Source organism: Oryza sativa, chromosome 7 (genome assembly GCF_034140825.1).
Source record: "Oryza sativa Japonica Group chromosome 7, ASM3414082v1".
Taxonomy (NCBI): domain Eukaryota; kingdom Viridiplantae; phylum Streptophyta; class Magnoliopsida; order Poales; family Poaceae; genus Oryza; species Oryza sativa.
Genome location: NC_089041.1, coordinates 6,882,039 through 6,905,673, shown reverse-complemented (window position 1 = coordinate 6,905,673; position 23,635 = coordinate 6,882,039). Strand labels below are relative to the sequence as shown.

Here is a 23,635-nt window from a genome sequence, read left to right as displayed (position 1 = left end):
TTGAAACCCTCTGAAACCCAGCTTCTGAAACCCAGCTTCTCTAGCTTCTGGCTTCTTGGTTTATTTTTCAGAATCTGAAGCTGTGGACTGTTTGGAGCAGCTTCTAGCAGAAGCAGCAGCTTTTGGGAAAAGATGCAGCTGGGAAAAGCTCCCCCAAACAGGGCCTTAGCCTCACATCGCTCAGAGGTTTAGCATTACACCACAAGCATGTCCTTTCATGTCAATTTTGATACCACTTGGGATTCCAAAATACCAACTTCAATAATTTTTCCCTCAAGCTAAATACTACTCCCTCCGTTTCATCCGTTTCAGATTATAAGACTTTCTAGCATTACCCATATTCATATAGATGTTATTGAATCTAGACATTATCTATATGAATATGGGTAATGCTATTATCTATATGAATATAGATAATGCTAGAAAGTCTTACATTGTGAAACGGAGGATAATTGACAAGTTCCAAGTAACATGTCGCGGAAACATCCATCATGCTGTAAATCCTTGTGCAAAATGAACAGGTACAAATAATATCCAAAAGTACGGAACATTCAAGTGAGGTATCATTACAAAAATATTGGACTCGCCGAAGCCACATGCCTTACAAAAACAGATTGAAACAGTGCTTCGTCCTACATATGAATGAGATACATGCCATAGCTCCTAGTCAGCTCCATGTCTTAAAGGTCCACGTATCAAGCATCAAGCCTACAAGAGCAGAACAGCGAAGTTGAAAAAAAAAAGAGTATACATAGAACTTTGAAAAGGCACTATCTGTGCAAGCACAGTACCAGAATAAAGTCTAGTATAACAATTGAACTGAGAATGAATAGTTTTGTACCTTGCTAGCAATGTTGCTGGACAGCCAATCCAGGCCCTCATACAAACCCTCGCCAGTTGTGGCACAAGTGCTCTGGATGTACCTGTCAGAAAGAAGACCAGGTTGAGATCCAGAGTACCATGGGAAAAAGTGAAGCAGTGAGTAACATGAATAATGGCAACATGATGTGTTACAATCGAAACAAAGGATAGAAGGAATTTCCCCTAGTCTATAATCAGTTATCATTGAGCATCACACTATATCTACAGAAAGGACTAAAAAGAAAAGAGCAAGGATCCACCAGTAATTCGTATTTACCAGTGACGCTGACGAAGGGAATGTAATCCAAGCTTATCAGTAATCTCAGCAGCATTCATAGCGTTTGGAAGATCTTGCTTGTTGGCAAACACAAGCAACACAGCATCACGCAACTCATCCTGCCATAAATCCAATTAAATTTCATCAGATAGGGTTGCAGAAAGTTGTTAGCTTATCAATTGGAATATGATATTTTCACAGTTGCTTTGTTAATTATTATGTACATCGATCAAACCAGAGGCATAATTGATCAAATAAGCCATATGGTACAGCGATAGCAAAAAAAAGTGACAGAGAACAATTTACCTCATTCAGCATCCTGTGCAGCTCATCTCTAGCTTCCACAACACGGTCGCGATCATTGCTATCCACAACAAAGATAAGACCCTGTGTGTTCTGGAAGTAATGCCTCCAAAGAGGTCTGATCTGTTTTTGCAAGCATTTACAAAGATCAATCATAAGGTGAGATAACATATGTCAACATTTTAAATATTAAAACAAATCAAGACATAGGACAGCTTAATGTAAACAACATAAATAACTAGGAAACCAGATGCTAATAATGACAAAGATAAATTTAATTGAAGGCATCAAATAAAAATATTGGTCAAAATATGGCTGCAGTTCTTACCTTGTCTTGACCCCCCACATCCCAGACAGTGAAGCTAATGTTCTTGTACTCAACAGTTTCAACATTGAACCCTATAATTCAAAGAAAATCAGTTAGCTTGAAAGATACAAATAAATAAATAGAAAAGGAGATAATACCATAGCACAAGGAGTCAAGAACATAAAAGGATCCAAATGTTGAATAGTTTAAAATTTAAAACCTAAATAGATGCCTAATAAAGTTCACTCCGACAATTTAAGATTCAATCGATATCCTACATGTAAAGTTGAAGTCTTAAATTTCATAAGAAACAGCTCCCAGCGTTATGCAATAGTTCAAATAGCTTTTCAAGTAAAACAAATGACAAGCAGACATCTCTGCCTATCAAGTGTGCTAGTAAAAACTTAGCATTCCCATGGTCATGGAATAGGACATTTCGTCTTTCCATCCAATTAGGAAATTTGACGTCAATACAGCCAAGAAAACCTAGCGACAACAACTCTGCAGAACTAAAGTCCATTCTGGAAATGAACTCTAACAGCACGCAACAAGGCTAAAGAAATTGGCATATACAATGTACAGAAAGTCAGAAATGGAAATTTGATGTTTATACAACCATGAAAATAGCAGCACGAACTAAATTACATTCTGGAGGCCTCATCGTTTACCCATTGGCTCATATGCCACTGCAAAAGAATTGAATTTTAAAACATGATTTTGAAGTTGATTTTGACGCTTTTTCAATGTACCTTTTTCCTCAGTAATGGCTTTTAAGTTGCTAAGAACATATAAGTAAATATCTACATACAAATTATTTTCTAATCACTAATAAGACATTACGGCTTATAATAAGTCATAGGCAACGGATGGGGTCCTGGATAGAACACAAACAGCAAGCGGCAAGGCCAAAGAAATTGGCATATTCCTATACTACTTTAAATGATGCTAGTGGTGGCATCCGAGTCCGCCTCCAATGCTACGAGCTGACATGTGGTGTCTAATCAATTAACTCTATGCTATAAACTTGTAATTACATGCCTTTTTCTTTTGGATATAGCATTATATGCCTAATCAATTAACAATGCTACAAACTTGTCATTTTTTGCTTTTGCTTTTGATTTTATTTCTTACAATATCCGTCGCATCGCACGGGCATTTAGCTAGTAATATAACAATGTACATACAGAAAGAGAAACGCATGTGGCTGACCAATGGTGGGGATGGTGGTGACGATCTCGCCGAGCTTGAGCTTGTAGAGGATGGTGGTCTTTCCGGCGGCGTCGAGCCCCACCATCAGGATCCGCATCTCCTTCTTCGCGAACAGCCGGCTGAACAGCTTCCCGAACGCCAACCCCATCTTCCCCCCTCCTCTCTCCTCTTTTTTCACCTGCAAATCCATACGATCCCATCCGTTAAAATCCAAATCCGCCACGAGATCCAACCTCCCTCCCCCCACGCCCTAACGCCTCGAAAACCAGATCAAATCTCGAAACAAATGGCGCCGGATCTTCGCCCCCACGCATCAACCAACGAAATCGAACGCGGAGAAACGGCGGATCCAGTAGAATCATCGGGCGGCGGATGGATCGCCGGAGAAGGGAGGGGCGGGAGAGCTCACCTGATCTGATCTGCGATGGAATTCGGGGGCTGGGGGGTGGAAGCGGATGGATTTGGGGGGGAGGGAAGGGAAGAGAAGGGGTGGTGGAGAGGAGCGGAGAATAATATAAGGATGGTGGGCATGGGATGGAGGGCGTCCGATCTTGGGATGGACGGCTGAGATCGGTCTCCAGGGAAATTTGGTGGCACGCACATGGAGAGCGGAGAGGCAGGAAGCTTCTGAAAACGTGCGAATTTCTCTATACGGACTAAAAAATTTTCTCTCCGTCCAATAAAAAAACAAAATTATTACTGGATACAATGGGATTCTTATTTCACACGCGCTAGACGAGTAACTAGTGTTCGGAAGATCGGTTTTGTAGGACCGTGATCGTGAGGATCACGGTACCTCCTCCTTCTGTTTCCTCGTTAATGTAGTGGGCTTATACCAAATATATATGTATGTATCCATATACGACATCCTATTGTGGGTATAAATACAATAGTGAGGTTGAGGGCAAAGTAATACTTGTAACAGAGAGAGAAACATCGATAAAGTTAATTGCCCTCCACTTTCGAACTTGCCCTCCACTTTCGTGTCCGTGTGTTCGTGTGTGCTTGTTCGATTGTTGACAACGTGAATTCTAACACGTTATCAGCATGAGGTGCTCTTCAGACAAGGTATATTGTCAACATCGATATGTTCTAATCTCGTTCTATAGGGATAATGATAAACTTACTAGATCGTTTTCTATTATTTTTTTTCTCCGCTAATCGTTCGATCGATGGGTTGTACTACGTGGATTTGTCCCTTATGGCGCACGTAGCAGGAGAGTTTGCGGCTCTCCACCCCATGCACGACAGGCGTATGGGGTTATCCCTTATACAACCGATCTATCGAATGAGAAGCAGTTATCGCTATAGTCCGATTAGATCTGTTCCCAGCCTTTGCGCTGGGTTTCTTTTCTTGCAAACAAAGACACGTATATCGTACGCCCTAGATGCGCGAACGGATCAGACAAGCCGCTGCAAGAACGACGGTTTAGAACTAGTGATACCTCGAAGGGCGACGCTACGTTCAGGGTGTAATCGCGATGCACATGAGAAGAATCGTGTACCTGGCTAACATGATCACCGATTCCGAACGAGTCGGCCCAAATCCTCATGCTAGTGCCGCCGTCGTCCTGAAGTTGACGACGACGAAACCGAGTCAATGACGCCAGCATGCGCCGTCGTGCCCTTGCCGCCGCCAACACGCGTTGCCGGTCACCCCCTTCACCGATGGCCGCAGAATCGTGCCATCGGCTTTCCATCGTCGGTTCGCCCTTGAAAAGCCAGCCGACGGGTCTTCAATCGACCGCCTGCACTCGCCGTTGACGGCCGCCGCCCGCAGAGACGCTGAGGAGACCGCGTCCGCATCCCCCGCCGCCGGCACGCACGGCACACCTCCCGCGCTACCGCACGCGACTGGGATGGGGGTCGAAGCCGCCGTGGCCTCCCGCTGCCGATAGCTCTCCGCCTCGCCAGCCCGCATGCCGAACCAAACTCCACCGGCGCACAGCAAGGAGCTGCGCTAGCCGAACGCCGGATATGCCCGTAGCCAACCACGCCGGCGTCGGTGCTGCTTGTAGCCTCACCGCCGCTCCGCCTCTATCGTCGACCCCGCCGCGCTGACGAGCTCCGTCGACCCCGCCGTGACGACGAGCCACCGCCGCCTCGCTCGCATGAGTCACCGGGAAATCCGCCGCCGCCGCCGAATTGGGGATTTTGGGGCTAGGGATTCAACCCTAGCCATCCGAATCGGATAAGGTGTGGCTCCCCTTTGTTGGGCTGCACCGTGGGCCAAGGCCATTAGCAGGCCAACGGCCCTGACGGGCCGGCTACTAATTCCTTGAATGGCCGGTTCATGGAGGTGGGCCGAAAAAGATTTTGGCCTATAAAAGGAGTCGGGCTCGAATCGAAATTTGCCCCGAAAAACGGCAAACTTCCGAATATTTTCTGATTTCATGCGGATTTGGAATTTTAGCGGAATAATCCCTCGGGATTATAGAAATTACGGGGAACACTATAATTTTGGTTATTCTGCATTATTTTATGCCGAAACAGAGAAGATGTTTAATGCTTTTTCTTTGTCTTAGCCCTCGATTTTCTATGTATTAAGTGTTCATTAGTTAATTTTTGAATCAACCATAGAATCCTAGAGACATGGTTTTTAGGAAATGAGCTCTCATAATTTGAAATTTAGTACACACCAGAGAGCATCATATTTATGGTTTATTTTCCAAGCTGTTTTATTTTTTCAGGATACTATTTAATGGGTTAGTAATTCAGTAATTACTTTGGTACCTAAATAAATAATAGTACAGCAATTCTGAGAAATGTTGGGAGAATTATGGGAATATATTGACACAGTACTAAATTTAGATAACCAGACAATTTACTATTTGCACACTTGTCATGCTCTTACTTGCAGTACTTATTGAATTTTGCATGACTAATGTAGGAAAATGACTGATATTGCTAAGAGAGATTTTGCTGAACTAGCAGTCAGCGGCAAGAATTACCTGACATGGGCACTAGATGCCAAAATCATGCTTGGTGCTAAGAAACTCCTGAACTGCATTCAGGACCCAACTATTGCAACATCAGCTGGAGGAGTTAATAATTTACCAACTTCAGCCGAGAAAAATCAGGCACTGCATTACCTGAGGCACCATTTGAATACTACTCTCAAGAATGAGTATATGACTGAGGAAGATCCGAAGGTCCTTTGGGACTCACTGAAGGATCGCTATGGCCATCAAGTAAAGGCTTTGCTCCCAAAAGCAAAACGTGAGTGGCTTCACTTACGTTTCCAAGATTACAAATCTATGGAGCAATATAACTCAGTTCTTCACCGCATTGTCACTTGTCTTAAGCTATGTGGAGAGAAAATCACTGATGCTGACATGATAGACAAAACTTTGTCCACCTTCCATGCCAATCATGTGAATATTCAGAGGCAATACCACCAGGCTAAATACGAGAAGTATTCTGAACTGGTCTCCGTGCTCATGGAAGCGCAAGGAGAAGATGAGACACTTGTTGAAAATCATACGTCTCGCCCCACTGGAAGTTCAGCAGCACCCGAAGCAAATGCTAGCTCCTTTAAGAAGGGGAAAAACCAGAATAACCAGAACAAAGGGAAGAATTTCTGGAAAAATGGTGGCAAAGTTAACAAGACATCTTTCAAGAAGAAAGGAAATCAGAACAGTAAGTCTAAGAAGGGCTCTACTAGTGGTGAATATGGAAAGCAAGATCAGGTATGCTTCAAGTGTGGCACTAGGGGACATTGGTCTCGCATTTGCCGCACCCCTAAGCATCTCATTGAGCTTTATCAATAGAAGCACGGGAAGAAGAAGTCAGAGCATGAGTCACACTTCACTGTTGAGATCTAGAACTCAGAGGAGAAGATGGCTGCCATGCATATCGACAAGAAGGTCGACGAGAAGGCAGTGGTTGCAATGCACATCGATGATAAGATGGAACATAATGCAGCAGACACAGAGCTGAAGCTCTCAGATGATCTCATGGACTCTGATCAGTTATATGGGGACATTTAAGTCTTCCAATTTGTATCTTAGCTTCCTGCATTACAAGTTACTTTAAATTTTAGACTATGTAATAGACTAAAGTTAGGTGATTTTTCAAGTGTGCATTTAGTTTGTGTTCCTAGCAGAACTATAGTTTCTGTAAGCTCCTTCAGAGCATGGTTATCTTAATAATTTAGTTAACTCTTTTAGTTTAATATATTCTCCAGATTTTTATTTTTCTATCTTAAAGTGTTATTTTTACTATATGGTCATGAATTGATTATATTTAAATGCTTTATGATAGAACAGTGTTACGTACTATGGCAATGGAAGAGGAGATGTGTCTAGTAGACTGCTGTACCACCAATACTATCTTTCGAGATACCACGTATTTCCAGACTTTAAAGAAAAAGACTGGTCAAATCGCTACCATTACCGGAAGCAATGCACACATCGTCGGAGTGGGACGAGCAACAGTAGTTCTCCCACATGGTACCAAGATCATTATAAATGATGCTCTATTATATCCAGAGTCCAGTCGTACTCTACTAAGCTTTAAAGATATCCGTGCTAATGGTTATCATGTAGAAACCAAAGATGAGAATAAACTCGAATTTCTTCTCATAACGAAATTAGACGGAAATCGTAATACTGTTGTTGAAAAACTCCATTCCTTGAAATCTGGCCTGTACTACACTCATATAAAACCCGAAAATGTTGCACTGAAAACAATATTTAAAAATCCTGAGTCATACAGAATATGGTATGACAGGTTAGGACATCTAGGTCTAGGGATGATGAGAAGAATCATCTCAACTTCAAATGGCCATAATTTACGAAGTAACGATTTCCCAAACCAAGAAGATTTTGTTTGCACTGATTGTGCAACAGGGAAATTAATCGTTAGACCCTCTAATTTAAAGGTGAATGCCGAATCACCAGTATTCTTGCAACGAATACAAGGAGACATATGTGGACCAATTAATCCAATGTCCGGATCATTCTAGTATTTTATGGTATTAATTGATGCATCAACTCGATGGAGCATTGTTTGTTTACTTTCTACAAGAAACCACGCTTTTGCGCGGCTTATTTCCCAAATAATCCAGTTGAGAGCCAGTTTCCCGGATAACCGGATACAATCCATTAGAATGGACAATGCCGGGGAGTTTACCTCTAAGGTATTTAATGAATATTGCATGGCTTTGGGAATTAAAGTGGAACATTCTGTACCACACGTCCACACTTAGAATGGTCTCGCCGAATCATTAATTAAGAGGATTAAGCTTATCGCACCTACCAACTACATGTTGGGGACACGCTGTTTTGCATGCAGCGGCGTTATTTCAAATCAGACCTACTGCATAAATGCTGTATCCCCTATGCAGCTTACACGTGGATATGCACCAAATATTTCCCATCTGCGCAAATTTGGATGTGCTGCATACGTCCCTATACCGCCACCTAAGCGTACGTCAATGGGTCCTCATAGAAAATTGGGAATCTATGTAGGATTTGAATCTCCGTCTATCATTAAATTTTTAGAACCATTGACAGGAGACCTACATATGGGTCGATACGCTGATTGTATATTTAATGAAGATCATTTCCCGGCATTAGGGGGAGGAAAGTACCTACAGAAGGTCGAATGCCGCGAAATTGAGTGGGAAACTAAAAATCTCCTACATTTAGATCCACGTACTAAGGAATCTGACCAGGAAGTTCAGACCATAATTGATTTGCAAAGAATTGCAAATAATCTGCCAGAAGCCTTCACTAACCCAAAGGGGATCATGAAATCTCATATACCTGCTGTGAATGCACCGGAAAGAGTAGAAATACCTCATGACGCAGAGGAACCGGTTTTCAAATTAATTTCTACATCTACCCCAACTTTTAGGAAGAGGGGGAGACCACCAGTTGCACACAACCAAACTAAAGTTTCTAGGAGACGTCCTTCGAAACAAAAGATTGGACAGAATACCACAGCACTAGAGAATAGTGAAGGAGCTCACCAGGTAGATGAGCCACCTACAGTGATATGCCCGGATGGCAATGAACCCAATGAGAATGCGCGCACAATTGCGGGAAACAATGAAGATCAGGAATGTGAAAGAATAGAGGAAATATCCACCAATTATGTGGATACAAGTGAAACATACAATAGAGAGACTACTATTGTTGACATATACTTTGCCGGAAAGATCGCTAAGATCATTGATCTGGATCCAGAACCAAAGTCCATGGCAGAATGCAAAAAGCGTTCAGACTGGGTCAAATGGAAAGAAGCAATAAAGGCAGAGTTAATCTCGCTTAATAAAAGAAAAGTATTCGGTCCTGTTGATCGTACCCCCATAGGGATATCCCCTGTAGGATATAAATGGGTGTTCGTCCGAAAACGGGATGAGAACAACCAGGTGGTTCGGTATAAAGCGAGAATAGTAGCACAAGGGTTTACTCAGAGACCTGGCATCGATTTCGATGAAACCTATTCACCTGTAATGGATGGAATTACATTCCGGTTTTTAATATCTATGGCAGTCAATTTGAACTTAGAAATGCAGTTGATGGATGTAGTGACCGCATATTTATATGGGTCATTGGATTCTGAAATCTATATGAAAGTTCCCGACGGGATTCAAGTTCCTGAAGAAACAAAACGCAACATATATAGTGTTAAATTGCAACGATCATTGTATGGGTTAAAACAATCCGGTAGGATGTGGTACAACCGGCTCAGTGAATTCCTAGAAGGAAAAGGATTCATCAAGAATGATGACTGTCCCTGTGTGTTTATCAAAAAAATCAGAACATGGATTTTGTATTATTTCTGTATATGTGGATGATCTGAATATCATCGGGACCACACAGGTGATTAAGGAAGCTAGTTCTTACCTAAAGACGGAGTTCGAGATGAAAGAATTAGGTAAGACTAAATATTGCTTAGGTCTGCAGCTTGAGCACACTCCTGAAGGGGTATTGTTACACCAGTCTGCATATATCCAGAAGATATTGGAGAAATTTAATATGAAGGATTCATATCCGACGAGAACCCCCATGGTAGTAAGATCTCTAGCAGTAGAGAGTGACCCATTTAGACCACAGGAAAATAACGAGGAATTATTGGGACCTGAATGTCCATATTTAAGCGCCATTGGAGCTTTAATGTATCTCGCGAATGGTACCAGGCCTGATATTGCATTTGCTGTTAACCTACTTGCAAGGTTCAGTTCAGCTCCTACCAAACGGCATTGGAATGGTGTTAAGCAAATCTTCCGTTATTTACGTGGCACACAATATCTCGGTTTATTCTTTAGAAAAAATCAAGATTTAACCATGGTGGGATATGCTAATGTTGGATATCTGTCAGACCCCCATAAAGCATTGTCACAGACTGGGTATATGTTTCTCTGTGGTGGTACAGCCATCTCATGGAAGTCGACGAAGTAGACGATGGTCGCGACATCAACAAATCACTCGGAGATTATAGCATTATTTGAAGCGAGCAAGGAATGCATGTGGTTGAGGAGGGTGATACAACATGTACAGAATACATGTGGGCTGAATATCACACCAACTCCAACCATTATTTATGAAGATAATTCAGCTTGTGTTGCACAAATACAAACGGGTTATGTGAAGACGAGTCTCACTAAACATATATCACCTAAATTCTTCTATATGCATGAATTGCAAAAGAAAGAAGAAATCAAGGTGACTCTCACCAAGACTAGTGAAAATCTTGCAGATTTATTTACTAAGTCTTTGCCAACTAGTGTTTTTGAGAAGCTTGTGCATGGCATCGGTATGAGAAGGATGAGAGATGTGCCCAAATCAGGGGGAGCACTTCCCTGACTGTATTCCGTTGATATTGATCATGCAGATCAGTACATCATTCTTGAAGAATGATAGAGTTATCCAGTAGATTAGCTTATGGTTGTACTCTTTTTCCCTTAAGTGAGATTTCTTTGAAGTTTCTCACATTTAGGTTTTTAATGAGGCAACAGTGCAATATAAGTAGCATGTACTATGTACTCTTTCTCCTATTCCTTTTCTCCCACTGGGTTTTTGGAAGGAGTTTTGATGAGGCATATATATAACGCGGTATTCGCCCAAATGGGAGTGTTATGAAACCGATCTCCCGAAGGAGTCGGATTTGTAGGACCGTGATCGTGAGGATCACGGTACCTCCTCCTCCTTCTTCTGTTTCCTTATGAATAAAGTGGGCTTATACCAAATATATATGTATGTATCCATATATGACATCCTATTGTGGGTATAAAAACAATAGTGAGGTTGAGGGTAAAGTAATACTTGTAACAGAGAGAGAAACATCAATAAAGTTAATTGCCCTCCACTTTCGTGTCCGTGTGTTCGTGTGTGCTTGTTCGATTGTTGACAACGTGAATTCTAACAACTAGCACAAGCGCCCCCCCACCCCCCAGGCCACTAATGCGCACCCCTAGTCCACTGTTCACTGATGTTTCTATATATACGTATAAACTTTATATATATTTATATAAATTTTATATGTATGTATATAAAGTTTATATATATGTATGTAAAATGTTATATAAAGTGGTTTTTTAAATCATAAACACTTTATTAAAAAATAAGAGTTTAGATAAATAATCCTAGGACATCGTCGAATAAATCAGTTTAAAGCATTAGAATCAAAAGAACAGCTAACAAAACTAACGAAACAAACCTCACAATGAAACCAAACAAACAGTAGATGAGCAAATTGACAGGGGATCTGCGGCGTTGCCACAGAGTTACATCCTTGGCCTCCTTTTGACATGCACTCCGCTTGACAAATCGATGACCACCTTCTGCTGCCACCATAGGAACAAACATAGCTTTGCTGATGAACAGTAGATTTTCGTGTGAGCTTCACTAGACTCAGCAAAAGCATATCCATGGAGTTTGCCATTGAATATGAGGATCTCAGCCTGCAATCCTGCCAACCAAAGTTACACATTTGATTCATACTCAACCCGAACGATAAACCCTCTATGGTTACTGCTGCTAGGAGACAAATAGGGCTATGATTTCCAATAGTGAACTCCAAAATGAAACAAGCCCGACACTACATAATGGCATGAGAAGAGAAGAAATTGAAGAAACTCTAACATAACCTACTTAGGGGTGGGCAAAATAAGACCGAACCGAAAATCCCGAGACTGAGAAATTCAGTCAGTAGTTAGGTCTCAACCAATGAAAGACTGAAATTTATTCGGTCAATTTTGTTAGTGACCTCGGTTAAACGAATTGATCGATATAACCGAATTTTGATATGTGATGTAATGCATGTCATGTGAAATTGAGAACTAAGTGCATGATGCTTTTGGTTTATTCTTGCTACTTGATCCTATCTTTTGATATTTGTTTGGTGTTTGGTGTTGCCTATTATCTTGTATTTTTGTGATATATAACTGTCAAAAGTTGTCTAAAAGAGGTTCAGTGCTGTCAAAATTTATCATTGCAAATTTTATCTCCTGGAACTGGCACAGTTCGGTTAGGACTAAGACTGACAATTTTGCGTTGTTATTTTTCTTCACTTTTTAATGACCGAACTGACAACTTTGCATTGTTATTTGGACTTCACTTTTTTATGACCGACCGTGACCAAAATTTTCGATCGAACTGAATACTCACCCTAAACCTACTGACGAACTATGCCCAACCCGAAAACCTAATCTAGTGAGGAAGGTGTTGGCAACTTTTTTGACAAGTCGACAAGCACGATCGCAGCACCTAAACGCTTTGCGGTGATATGGAGTCGCCAACCACCTCGATCTAGCCAAAAGGCCAAATCAAGATGGGTTTTTGTAGAAAATAGCTAAACCGGCTATCGGAGCCGATTTAGAGATCAAAATCAGCCTCTAGGCCGATTTAGATCGATATGAGGATAACCACCCGTCTCGTGGGAAAACAGAAGGTTTTCAGGACAAGCCTACAAAGAGGTGTCACACTCTCGCAGCGGTGGCGGACGTTTTACGACGCAAACCGACAAAGATGGACTAAAACTAGGGTAAAGTAGAAAACATGGCTGAAAAGTAATGATAAAAGAAAAGGCGATTCAAGTAGATTGTATGTTTGGGGTATTACAATTGAACCGGTCTTGTCTCTTAAATAGGGGTTAGTCTCTCTCTACATGCCTTTCTCCATGTCCAACTCAGGATAGAAACCAAAAGAAAACTCGGAACATGCCTTCCCAAGCAAGGAAACCCGAGACCCAATAAAAACAGACTCGGAGCAGACCCAAAGAAACCCAAAACATGCCTTTCCAAGCAGACCCAACGAAAACAGACTCAGACTCGGACCCTAACGGTCAGACCGGCCACATACCTGCGGTCAGACCGGCCACATACAAGCCTCCGTCTCAGTAACCTTACTACTTTGCTCTTGTTTATCTTTGTTTATCTGTGTAGATGTTTGCTTAAGGCCAAAGGGTGTAACTTGCAGGGAAGTTAAAAGGTCCAGACGATTTAGGAGAGGTTACATTCGGTTAAATTTCATTATACGAGAGTACGAGACAATCGCCAAACAGAATATATCTTAATGGCTACACATAAATTGAGCCTTACATGCAAAGATCCTCACGGGAACACACGCTCATCATTCTAAGATAACAAAAAAAAAATGACTAATGCTTGTATAAGCATACGCATGCATAGTCCTCAGCACCATGTCTCAGGCACACAGACAAAGGCCACAAAAGAGAAACAGAACAACTGTTTTCGTCGATTCCAGGATCCAGAGAATGCAGTACGTATTAGGAAAGAATTGAACTGCTAAACATGAGGCATTCATCAAATCCTATGAGCAGCAATATATGTTTTGTAGCAAAAAGCTGGTAGAATGTGTAGTAAGGTATTGGACAGGTTCATCACAACATGCCCACGGGAACATCATACTGCAAATCCTTGTGCAAAACGACCACAGGTTGGGGTAGGTACAAATAATACGGAGAAGATAACGATGGAGTGAGGTATCATTACAAAAATATTGGGCTTGCCGAAGACACCTAACAAGATTGAAACAGTGTTCGTCCTACGTATGAATGAGATACATGCATAGCTCCTAGTCAGCTCGAAGTTTTACGGTCGGAGTTCCAAGCCTCAAGCCTGTGCACAACAGCAAAGAAAAGGCCAAACAAGTATATACATTAGAACTTTGAACAGGAAACAATTTTACTAGCCTATTATCGGAATAATCTCCAGAAATGACAGAACTAAAATGATAATGAGGTACCTTGCTAGCAATGTTGCTGGACAGCCAATCCAGGCCCTCGTACAGACCCTCACCAGTTGTGGCACAAGTGCTCTGGATGTACCTGTGAGGAAGAAAACAGATTTAGATCAAGAATATAAAACCATGCGTCGCATTCTAGTTTCTAGATGCAGGATATAATGAATACAAGAGTATCCAAGGGAAAAGTGAGGCAGTGAGTTACATCAATGGTAAAAAAAAACTATGAATCACAATCCAGATGCAGGATACAATGAATTTAAAATAGTATTGTATTCGCTTATTGGAGAGCTTCAAGCTATATCCACAGCAAAAACAATATATAAGGGCAAGAATCCATTGGTGGTCCTTATTTACCAGTGTCGCTGGCGAAGGGAGTGCAGTCCAAGCTTATCAGTGATCTCAGCAGCATTCATAGCATTTGGAAGATCTTGCTTGTTGGCAAACACAAGCAAAACAGCATCACGCAACTCATCCTGCCATAAATTTCAGTTGATCATTATACATGGTTGCAACTTGCAAAAGAGTTTGTCAATTTGTCAACTGATGAAATGCTTGTTTTCTACAACAGTGTCTGCAACAAAGATAATATTTCCCATCCTAAAGAAAATAAATGCATGACAACTAGCAGCTACTCAATGGGATTCTCCTGGATATGAGCCCTTTTCACTTGGCTCTAGTGAAGAAATTTTCCCCAAAAGAAATGTGGAATATAGAATAGCTTTACAGTAAATAAATTAGTAAATCTTATGTACATTGATGCAGTAGTTTCATTTGTCATTATTTTCTGAAGTTCCACAGGATTGAACTAAAGAAGTAAAGGGTTGCTTTGCTAATCAATTCGCATATCATGGATGTTAATACTAGTGGAATAATTCATGAGTTAACTGATACATGGTAGAATTACAGCACCACATAAAAACACAGAAAAAATCGATTTACCTCATTCAGCATCCTGTGGAGCTCATCTCTAGCTTCCACAACACGGTCCCGATCATTGCTATCAACAACAAAGATAAGACCCTGTGTGTTCTGGAAGTAATGCCTCCAAAGAGGTCTGATCTGTTTCAGACGCACAGGCATTAAGTTAGACAACACTCCAGATAGTTTTGAAATTAAAATAGGTCAAGACAAAGGACCAACTGGTCTGAAATTTTCATAGTAATCTGATCGATTAATTTATTTATTTTTAAATAGATCACTAGGAAACTACATGCCAACAGTAAAAAAAAGTGGTAATATAGCATCAAACAGATTATAACAATCAATAATGTAGGATCAAAATATTACAGCATACCTTGTCCTGACCCCCGACATCCCAAACAGTGAAGCTAATGTTCTTGTACTCAACAGTTTCAACGTTGAACCCTGTATGGCAAAGGTAACTATTAAATCAGAAAGATCAAAGATACAGAAATAGAAATGGAAACGTTAAGATTGTACCATCAATTAAGTACAGAAGGGAGAGGGAGATCACACTTAATGCCTACCGACTATTCGTTGTCCAAATTTTGTTGCCTAAATTAAGCTGACAACCAATAAAGGCACTCCATCAATTAAAGATGATATTGGACACGGAATGCTGACTCTTAATTTTACATAGATGACAGAAGTCACAATATTATGCTTTTCTTCCACGCAATTATTCAACCCAGGTTTTCAGGTATGGAAGAAAATATAACATATCTATGCATGAAAGCCTAATTTTGAAGTGTACAAGAAATGTTAATTATGCCTCCCCAAACAAAAGTTCATAACATGGTTCAGAAATGGGGGCACCAGGAGACCCGATAGCAATCTTTTTGGGGGGCATCCAAGAACAGAGATGATCAGCATCACTAAGAAAAATGGTTGAGAATGTAATCGACGTAATATGTGATTTAGCTTTTCAGCATGGACTTGGTGGGTACTCAGGTCTCAGGCGGCAACTCTGAAATTCAGCACCATTGGTATTGGAATTGTCAGGACATCCAAATCAATTAAGCACTTATAAACGTTTATCATCACGTTATATATCTGGATCAAATAATGTATACATGGAAAATGCAGTAGGAAATGCATCATTCCATATCCAATTAGGGAATGTGGTCGGCAACACACGAAGCTAAATTCTAGGAAATAAGTATAACATAATATAAAAAGAAACGCATGTGGCTGACCAATGGTGGGGATGGTGGTGACGATCTCGCCGAGCTTGAGCTTGTAGAGGATGGTGGTCTTTCCGGCGGCGTCGAGACCGACCATCAGGATCCGCATCTCCTTCTTCGCGAACAGCCGGCTGAACAGCTTCCCGAACGCCAACCCCATCTTTCCCCCCTCCTCTTTTTCACCTGCAAATCCATACGATCTCATCCGTTAAATACAAATCCGCACGAGATCCAACCTCCCTCCCCACCGAAACCCACCCAATGATCCCCCCCACGCCCTAACGGCTCGAAACCCAGATCAAATCTCGAACAAATGGCACCGGATCTTCGCCCCCACACATCAGCGATCGAAATCTAGAGAAGCGAGAAACGGCGGATCCAGTAGAATCATCGGGTGACGGACACGAACAGCGGGGCGGCGGATGGATCGCCGGGAAGGGAGAGGCAGGAGGGGGGAGCTTACCTGATCGGATCTGATCTGATCTGATCTGCGGGAGAGGGAGGGAGAGGCGGGGTGGGATTTCCGATGGAAAATTTCGGGGGTGGGAATGGGGGTGAAGCGGTGACCGTGGAAAATAATAGGCAGCGCCAGCGACGCGGTTCGGGGTGGGACGCGTGGGAGCGGAGGGGGAATTTTGGACTTTATGCCATCATCCCGGATGGCATGTTCTCAAATGCCAGCCTTCCAAATAACTTGGCATTAACTTGGCATGTTCGCGCCCAACTTCCCTTCGGCGGCGGTAGCCGTGGGCCTCCCTCCCCTCCAGCGGCAGCGGCATTACGTAATCTCTCCGGCGATGGCAGCGGCCGTGAGCCTCCCTCCCCTTCAGCGGTAGCGGCCCCGCGCCCTGCTCCTCTCTAGCGGCATCCTTGCACCTCCCACCCTGCGACAGCAGCGGCCCTGCTCCCCCTTTGTCCCGATGCCGCTCCATCCGCCTCCTCCTCGGATCCCGCCATTGGTTCATCGTCGTTTCGTCGGAACTCAGAAAGAAGAGGAGCGCCAATGCCTCGGGCTCCTGTCGTCGCAGCCCATCTTCCATGGCTGCTCCTCATCTTTTGTCTCCTTGACTAGACTGAGTATGCAAGAGGAAGAAGATGAGGGTAGGGTGGATCCGAGTGGCAAATAATCTAAGTTTTTTTTGAGAGAGTGGTATTTGAGAACACGACATCCAAGAGGATGGCATAAGATCAAAAGTCCCAGCGGAGGGAGGGCGCGGCGATCTCGGATGGACGGCTCAAATTCAAGATGGACCGACCGAGCGACCGAAAAAATATTTGTGCATTGACGATTTGTCAATGAAAACCGGTCAATTGGTCCATGACAGTCATGACGGAGAAACTTGTATAAATTTTGCTAAAAGTTAAAAATTATCAAGCAATTTCTAGATGAGGACGACCAAGATAAGACTGATGGTTATGATAGAGCGGTTTTTATCGTATTTGTAAACATGTCCAGTAGAGTATTGAGGAATTCCATCATATGGACCTCTATTCTTAGCCTATCGCAGCTTAAAAGTACAAGCATAGTGAGCTTTTTATTTGGTTCTTGATCCACAATTTGAGATTGTGTCGTCTTATAAAATTATATAAAAAAACATAACTCACTTGTCTCCTAGTTGTAGCAACTAGAGAGAGGTATATATGAAAAACAACACAACCATCAAATGCAAGAGAGAAGCAAACACAAGAGATCGGTGGTTAACACATGGTTCTCTTTAAGTTAGCAATTAGAGACATGCATGGATCAACTCCAAACTTGGTGAGCTCGTTCTATACTTAGGCTGTGTTTGAGGAGAAGGAAATAGAGAAGATTGGGAAAATACGCAAAACGAGGTGAGCCATTAGCGCATGATTAATTAAGTATTAACTATTTTAAACTTTAAAAATGGATTAATATGATTTTTTAAAGCAACTTTCCTATATAAAATTTTTGCGAAAAACGCACCGTTTAGTAATTTGAAAAGCGTGCGCGCGAAAAACGAGGGACAATCCCCCCTATCTCCCCTGAAAGAACGCAGCCTTAGAGTATTTCGATTTGGTTGGTTGGTTTGAGGGAATAGTGAATGAGTAGAGCACTAGATTTGGGAATGATTTTATTGGCCGAATGTTTGCACTTTTAGCTTTAAGGATTTTGTGTAGAAATGTAGAATGTTAGTTCACCTGGGCTGGTATTTTTTAGCAACATGGAAGGTACTCATTGACCTTCAGTTCTATCAAGTTTTGTGATGGTTGCTTATCTTGTTTGTGAGATAAAATTAATAACCTAGTAGACTAATATTGTTATTTCTCTTATTGGTAGTACATGAACTCAAAAATAAACTCAAGAAATCTCAGCTTCATGTGGTTATTATCAACTTATATAAAATGATCACAATGCAATTGTATACTATATAAAAAGGCAATCCAAAATCCATATAAACATCCACAACGGTGAGTTACGTTGATTCATTGAACAGAGAGGAAGCCATATGGTCAAAAAGCTAGAGTCGACTCTTGGGCTAAAGCAGTGTTGGTCCCACATAAAAAAACTCCTTCCCCAAATAAAAAGTTACGCACAATTCATCTCTTCATGATACGATAATTGCGGCAAGCTTTCAACATGTAGGACTGATATATTTTTTATTCTCTAGAGTCGACTCTTAAATGTGAATCAATTATTTTCTCTCCTCGATACAAGTTGGCTTCTTCAGTGATGATGAGTCACTTTGAGCCTACCACGTCGGTTTATGCATCGATCACAAAATAGTTAGAGATGCTCTAACTACTGCTTGTAACATCTAAGGCAGAAAATTATGCGTGAATGGTCTAAATATTTATATTTCATGGACTAGTATATAGAGGAGTCAACTTGGATTGAAAATATTCACAAAAAGGTACCTGCAAAACCTTCCGGTGCAGATCACAAATCAAGCCTGACTTTGTTTCTTTCAATCTACTTATCAAGTACATCTCTAAAAGCATTCGAGGGAGTATCCAACACAACTTGACAAACCCTGTAAGTTGTCTTGCAATTTTGTTTCATGACGTGACTTTTGTCTCACTTGCATCAATGTTACCAATTTCGTTGAGCAAGCTTGTTGTTATCACATTCTAAGTTGTCACTTGGTAGACCAGACTCATCTTCACCCAATGTTTTTTTTACCTAGAGAGGGCAAACCCTCCCATTTCTATTAAGAGAAATTCATAAACAGAAGAGTTTCCTGACTAAGCACCTAATTTTAGCACAACCCCTCCTGCCTGATGCCATCCAATCAGTTTTACAGGAGTTGCCTCCCTAGTACATGCATCAAGTAAAATTGTTCCTTATAACATTAGATGGAGTATTTACACAAGCTATAGAGACAACAGTACCTGTTCTATTAGAGAGTATACCTAAGTAGCATTGAATCTACAAAAAGATGGCAAACCACGTAGTGCCACGATCTGTAACTCCAGATTCCTTTTAGCAATCTGCATAACAGTAACTGATTAACTGACAAGATGTTGGTGCTTCCATTTCGTCAAATGCAAATGCGACTCTCCACTGCTTCCATTTGAGTTCTCAGATATGGACTCAGCACTTGTCGTAGCTAGCTCGGAGATTTTATATCACTTCTTTGCCAGACCACCAGTGCCCATGACTTCTGTTGAGGAACACAGTGCTAGGGCTTGAACTTGATTACTTCTCTAGATATCCTCAATTCCTCATAATGTTAGGGCTTGAATTTGATCACTTCTCTAGCTATCCTCATGCAGATCACAGAGAGAATGGCCGTCAATCATGCCGGGAAAAACAACTGCTCATCATGGCTCAATCATACCGAGCAAAATGGGTGCCCATTGTCGCATTAGGAGACTACTAATATTGTGTTCTTCTTAATGGAACATAATGCTAAAATTTTTGTCATATTTGCCTCATGTTCCTGATTGCGATGCCCGTAGAGTGGCCAGGTTTGCAAGTTCTGAAATTTCATCAAATTTCCTTTCTCTCATCAATTCTTTGTCGAAAATAGCATCAGATAGCACCACTGCAGATGCCCCTGCCTCCAAATACCCCTTGATTGAGTCTACAATAAGCAATTTTGCAACAGATTGAGCGGCTTCATAGAGCTAGTATGTGTGCCTACTGTTTTTGTTTAAGCACTTCTTTCTAAAAATGGATGGGTGATAAAACTTTTGTTTGTGGCTAGCTTAAGATCCTTAGGTATTCTGAAAAGAACATTTGTATGCGTTCTTAGCTATAAAATCTGAGATATTTAACAGAAACATGGAGACATTTATGGAACTTTATTATAACTATGGATTAGCAGGTAACTTACCTATGCTTATTCCTTGAGAAGCGACCATTGGTAGAAAAGGAAATGGTTTCTTCAAAGCAAGCATATAGACCTCCCCACCCATTACTGAAACTGGGTAGACCTAATTTAATTTTACCACATAAGCCAAGAAATTCCAATTAGTCCTATAAATGCAGGCTGAAAACGAGTACATCTAACTAATTAATCGGGAATCAAAAGGGCAAAACAAAGTAACGCACATGGGAAGGAAAAAAAAAGATAGAAATTGTCTATTAATTCTTTATTTTTAATGGTATGACCTATCAACCAAAACTATAAAAAGAAAGGCAAAGCTACCTTAACGACTTCTGCTCCAGCATTGGAAGCAGATATAACCTGTAAAAGTCGAATATATCAGACACGTGGAATTAAAATAAGTTCATCGTAATGATATGATCAGGACTCCTCAACATACTTCAGTTGGTGTCAGCACTCCTGGAATACACAGGACTTCACTTTCTTTAAGAGCATGAAGTATTTCCTTACACAAATACAATATGCAAGAATCAATCAGCTTAGATGTATAATGATAATATGCAAGTATTAAGTAGTGTGTCCCACTAAGTACATCAAAGCACAGACTGAAATTGGATCAAACTTGCCAAATTAAATTCATTATGAAGCTATATAAACCATTGACATCATGCAAGGTTGCATCAACAAATTGTAACAGAAGTGTGTAAGAAAGATGTTAAAAGGAACATCACGATATAAATATGGGAAATAGGCACCTCTGCTATTAGAAAAGAAACAATTCTGCAAATGTTCATAATACCTGTGCCACTTACCATGACTGTACCAGGACTCATGAGAAACTGTGCACCAGCTGTAATGGCTTTCCTTGCATCTTCAGGATTCAAGACCGTGCCAACCTAATATAACACCAGGTTCATAAATACTAGATAGTGCCATCAGCGACTAATGTGCTTGACATTAATAAAAATATTACGCATTACATTGTTAGCTCTGGTATAGCAGGATGTGACTACCACCTTCTAGAAACAAATTAATTGAGGAATCACACACTTGCACCACACAGCTTGGTTGGAAGTAAAAATAGTAAAGCGAGCATAGCGGCATACCTTTCATCTCGAAACTAAGTATATCACATCTTTAGTGAAATGTTGAAAATGATCAAAGCAGTTAGTATCAAGGAAACTAAAAAGTAAAATGAATACATGAATTCAGTGGTTCTGACAGACTGAAACAATAGCTAGGCCCACAACCCGTGATGCCATGAGACACCTATGCAGGCAATGAAACAGAAACCTACGAAGTTAATTATGGCAGGGACTAACCCCAAATGTCAAAGAAGGATAACTTCTGCGAAGATCACCAATAACCTGCAACGAGAAGATTTATCAATATGAGAAGATTTATCGGTCTGTTTTAAAATAGCAGGCAGCAATGATCATGGCAGAAGGGCAAGCTTGCAGAAGAATGGTGGAAATGGCACCACCTCCAGCGCTCCAGGGGTGGACATCACAATCTCTAGCTGCAAAACATAACACATGCCTGTCAGAACCAGGGATGAGCAATGAAAAAGCAGTACATTACTGACATTGTCAGGCAAAAGCTTAGATGGATTGATTCTCGCGACCACAAAATCTAAGTGCGGGTCGCACAAGCTCTTGTGCGAATATGCAAGAATCATCCTTTGGAGCCTGAGGGCTCGGGACGTATTGTACTAGGTGCCAGCCAACACAACTCACCACGGAGACGCCGCCGCGCACGGCCGCACGGGCCGCCTGCATCGCCGTCTCCCCGCTGCATGGATGGGAGGATCCACGGCACAAGAGTGGAAACACGACGTCAGACAGGCAGCGAAACCTTTTTTCCCCGGCGAGGCATACCGCCGAACGGGTGACGGGCGGCAGAGGAACCCGGGAAATAGAGAAGAAAAGCCTTTGCTTACTCTTGTGCGCGGAGGCAGGCAATGACGCGCGAGTGGAGTATGGAGCGGAGCGCCTGCGACTCGGGCGTCTTCCGCGATGGCGGCGCGGCCGCTCGCCGGCGACGGCGAGGCAGGGCCGTGCTCGCTGGCGAGTGGGCGGCGGCGGCAACAAGCATTCTCGAGCTCAAGGCTGGAGAGAAGAGGAGTGGATGGGGGGGAGACGAAACGAGAGGAGGATTGGGAGAAGGGGTAAATGGGCCTTGGTGGGCCTAATGGATGGGGTTTGCGCAGAATTTTTAGTGGGCTAATGGGCTGGCAGTACCAACCCTGTTTTTTACGATGGAAAAGTCCACTTTAGGTTCCTCAATTAGGGGTAAGTTTCATTCACGCCCAAAACCGGTTGTAAAGCATCCGCAATTATCAAACCAATACAAATCGAATCCCTTAACGATTTAGACAGTGATTTCGTTCTACGTGACACATTGACCTAGTTTTTATATACATAGTGCTTACATGTAATTATGATCAACGAAAATAAAATACTACCTCCACCCTAAAATATAAGGAGTTTTCAGGTTAGGCATGAGTATTAAGCCCTAAAACATAAGGAGTTTTCAGGTTGGGCATGAGTAAAATTAAATTTGTGAATGTTGTGATTGGTTAAGAAGAGAAATTAGGCGACGAAATTAAGAGTTGGAAGGTTGTGATTGGTTAAGAAGAGAATATGTTGTTATATTTTAGGATAAATGTTGAAGGTTAAAAATTGTTATTTTTTAGAATTGGGGGAGCATATTCTTGGGATTTGATTCCTTATGGGATTGACGTGTGCTTCTTACTCGCTATCTGCTTGTGCATGGAGCACTAATCCGGCAGCACACGAGGGGGAAGGTTGGGAGAAGGAATGAAGGGGCAAAAATGCAACTTCATTCATTTCTTAATTTGTGCTCCCTCAGTCCCATAAGGAATCAAATCCCAAGAATCAAATCTTAGGTACGAACCATACAATTTACTCTCTCAACTTTTTTTTTTTTACTATTTAGCTCCTTCACTCTTAAGATACTAATTCTATTGGACACATGCTTTGTATTTATTAGAATGATTCAAATAA

At 41.7% G+C, this 23,635-nt stretch overlaps 4 protein-coding genes across 4 annotated transcripts; 1 reads left to right on the top strand and 3 right to left on the bottom strand.

Moving 5' to 3' along the window:
• Positions 1-474: 474 nt before the first annotated feature.
• Positions 475-3,420, bottom strand: LOC4342746 (ADP-ribosylation factor 1). The gene is made up of 7 exons (XM_015791547.3): positions 3,367-3,420; positions 2,958-3,135; positions 1,770-1,840; positions 1,445-1,564; positions 1,139-1,257; positions 842-923; positions 475-708 (listed from the first exon to the last, which is right to left on the bottom strand). The coding sequence occupies exons 2-7, from the start codon at positions 3,103-3,105 to the stop codon at positions 703-705; spliced, it is 546 nt and encodes a 181-aa protein (XP_015647033.1). The 5' UTR covers positions 3,106-3,135; positions 3,367-3,420; the 3' UTR covers positions 475-702.
• Positions 3,421-5,851: 2,431 nt separating this feature from the next.
• Positions 5,852-6,946, top strand: LOC107281581 (uncharacterized). Its single transcript, XM_015790418.1, has 2 exons — positions 5,852-6,646; positions 6,782-6,946. Exons 1-2 carry the CDS (start codon positions 5,852-5,854, stop codon positions 6,944-6,946), a joined length of 960 nt encoding a protein of 319 aa, XP_015645904.1.
• A 6,781-nt stretch (positions 6,947-13,727) lies between these two features.
• Positions 13,728-16,867, bottom strand: LOC4342745 (ADP-ribosylation factor 1). The gene is made up of 7 exons (XM_015791548.2): positions 16,781-16,867; positions 16,330-16,500; positions 15,468-15,538; positions 15,113-15,232; positions 14,528-14,646; positions 14,174-14,255; positions 13,728-14,046 (listed from the first exon to the last, which is right to left on the bottom strand). The coding sequence occupies exons 2-7, from the start codon at positions 16,475-16,477 to the stop codon at positions 14,041-14,043; spliced, it is 546 nt and encodes a 181-aa protein (XP_015647034.1). The 5' UTR covers positions 16,478-16,500; positions 16,781-16,867; the 3' UTR covers positions 13,728-14,040.
• Positions 16,868-19,438: 2,571 nt separating this feature from the next.
• LOC4342744 (uncharacterized) lies at positions 19,439-22,719 on the bottom strand. Its single transcript, XM_015790013.3, has 9 exons — positions 22,549-22,719; positions 22,346-22,400; positions 22,093-22,128; positions 21,932-21,976; positions 21,422-21,505; positions 21,049-21,114; positions 20,931-20,969; positions 20,616-20,715; positions 19,439-20,363 (listed from the first exon to the last, which is right to left on the bottom strand). Exons 1-9 carry the CDS (start codon positions 22,701-22,703, stop codon positions 20,212-20,214), a joined length of 732 nt encoding a protein of 243 aa, XP_015645499.1. The 5' UTR covers positions 22,704-22,719; the 3' UTR covers positions 19,439-20,211.
• Positions 22,720-23,635: the final 916 nt, after the last annotated feature.